This window comes from Phaethon lepturus, unplaced genomic scaffold (assembly GCF_000687285.1).
Source record: "Phaethon lepturus isolate BGI_N335 unplaced genomic scaffold, ASM68728v1 scaffold54094, whole genome shotgun sequence".
Lineage (NCBI taxonomy): Eukaryota > Metazoa > Chordata > Aves > Phaethontiformes > Phaethontidae > Phaethon > Phaethon lepturus.
Genome location: NW_010538016.1, coordinates 18,650 through 20,833, shown reverse-complemented (window position 1 = coordinate 20,833; position 2,184 = coordinate 18,650). Strand labels below are relative to the sequence as shown.

The 2,184-nt window shown below is 37.9% G+C and overlaps 1 protein-coding gene across 1 annotated transcript in view; it reads left to right on the top strand.

Annotated features, from left to right (window-relative positions):
* Positions 1-277: 277 nt before the first annotated feature.
* The window catches only part of SUCLG1 (succinate-CoA ligase, alpha subunit), a gene marked incomplete at its 5' end in the record, with an annotated part of 7,596 nt that continues 5,689 nt past the window's right edge, over positions 278-2,184 (top strand). Inside the window, 3 exons of the mRNA XM_010286640.1 lie at positions 278-381; positions 1,278-1,394; positions 1,912-2,124. Coding sequence (XP_010284942.1) covers positions 278-381; positions 1,278-1,394; positions 1,912-2,124 — 434 coding nt within the window. The remainder of the gene's footprint in view (positions 382-1,277; positions 1,395-1,911; positions 2,125-2,184) is intronic.

The window sequence follows — 2,184 nt, the reverse complement described above, 5'->3', positions numbered from 1 at the left end:
GTTCTGATACTAAGTACCCAATATGAGAGACCTACCCTGATTCCTAGCAAACTGAGAAATCACAATGACAGGTAGAGTGAACTACAGGTGTTTAATATCTCAGAATAATAAGTCCTAAATACTTACAACTTTCAGAGCTGCTTTTTGAAAACATGAACTACTGGATCAATTAATCTTTTGATATAAGCATTAATATATATGCACTTACTTACTAGGATGTTTTCTGACTTGGAGTGTAGATTAATGGTTCGTCCTCTCTCTCCTTTTTTTTCTCTAGTGCAGCAGAATGGAGTTCGACACTGCTCCTACACGGCATCAAGGAAAAATCTGTATATTAACAAAAATACAAAGGTTATCTGTCAGGGTTTTACAGGCAAACAGGTACGTATATGAACTATTTCTTCTGTCACCCTTTCGGTTCAGAAAGTTAGTTGGCAAAAAACCATAATAACATTTAAAAGGGATTATATACTGGCTTTGCCTGTGTTGATAGGAAGCTGGACTTCATGACCAGGAAAGTCCCTTCAGCAATGTAGTTTTTTTTCTTTGGTCCAAATAGACTTTTTTTCTTAAATTCAATAGACTAGATAATTTTCTTTCATTTGTGCACAAGCTTAAAATTTGGTTTTGAGTCATGTCTATTATATTATTTTTTATTGTTGTTGGTGGTTTTGGTCTTAAGCCTTTTTATTGTATACAGCTGAAAGGGTTTCTTTTTAAAGGGAGATTTGCAAAACGCTACAAAAGCCTTAACGTTGTAGAAGTGCCTCTTTCACAAATGCCTTTGAATGTCAATGCCTATGAATTAAATTTCTGTTTTATTTCAGGATATTTAATAATAATTTTCTCACATTTGCTTTTTTATACGTTTGCAAGGGGAGAAGACTGCTTTTGCTAGAACTATCAGCTAGTCATGGATAAGAATGCTAATTTCTTCTATTTCATTATAGTGTTTGTCATCTGCCAGGCTTGATGTGGAAAATAAAATGTGGCTGCTTTGTCTGCAGGTGTATTAGCAATGCACAACAAAATAGCCTTTAGTGTGCTACCACAGTGCTCCGATTTAAAAGAAAAAGCATAGCATATTCTGAATCCATTTAAAACATGTTGATGCACTCTTCAAAATAGCTGGTTGCATATATGTAGTGAAAACTTGCCTTCTCATTGCAAATCTAAGTGCCATAAATTGCCTTCAGAATTACAGATAACATCAACTTTTTGGTTCATTTTATTTGCTATTACATGTCTTCTAACTTTACTTGTTTTCTATCTCATAGGGCACCTTTCACAGCCAGCAGGCATTGGACTATGGCACCAATCTAGTTGGAGGAATTTCTCCAGGGAAAGGGGGAAAAACTCATCTGGGTCTGCCTGTGTTTAATTCTGTGAAGGAGGTAATTTGAAGCAATGACTGCAGGGCAGACAATTTAATGCTGCTGAAGGGCTTCCTATTTCATTGCTCACACTGAAGAGACAAATATTTGAGCCATGGATGTCACTGTGCAAGGAATGAAATAGAAGCTTTGTAAAAGAGGGAGCATTCAGTGTGGTCAAGCCTGAGTTTGGCTTCCACTGTGAAGTTCACAGAGTCTGGATACACTTACTTTATGCAACATGCAACTAGTTTCTTATTGTTTCTGGTGTGTATGATGAATTTTTGGCAAACTAAAGGTTTTTATGGTGGTGTTCGTGGGGCAGATCCGTCCTGACAGTGGTTAGTTGTCAGTTCCCTAGTTGTGCTGTATGTGTCCCATCTTCACTGAATTTAACACTTGCTTTGATTGTAGTAAGTTAATCCATATCCATTCACTTAATCTATGCTTGTGAATGGACATATTTTAAATGACTAGTTGTCAGATGTTCTCTTCCACCCCACTAAATGCTTGATATCTTTTGTTACGTCCATTGTAGGCCAAAGAACAAACCGGTGCTTCTGCCACTGTTATATATGTACCTCCTCCGTTTGCTGCTGCTGCGATCAATGAAGCAATCGATGCAGAAATGCCCTTAGTTGTATGCATTACTGAAGGTATTCCCCAGCAGGACATGGTTCGGGTTAAACACAGACTGCTTCGGCAGGACAAGACTCGACTCGTGGGCCCAAACTGCCCTGGAGTCATCAATGTAAGTGACTTCTGGATTTTCTCCAAGGCTGAACCATTCTTAGTGATGGTTTGAATGTTC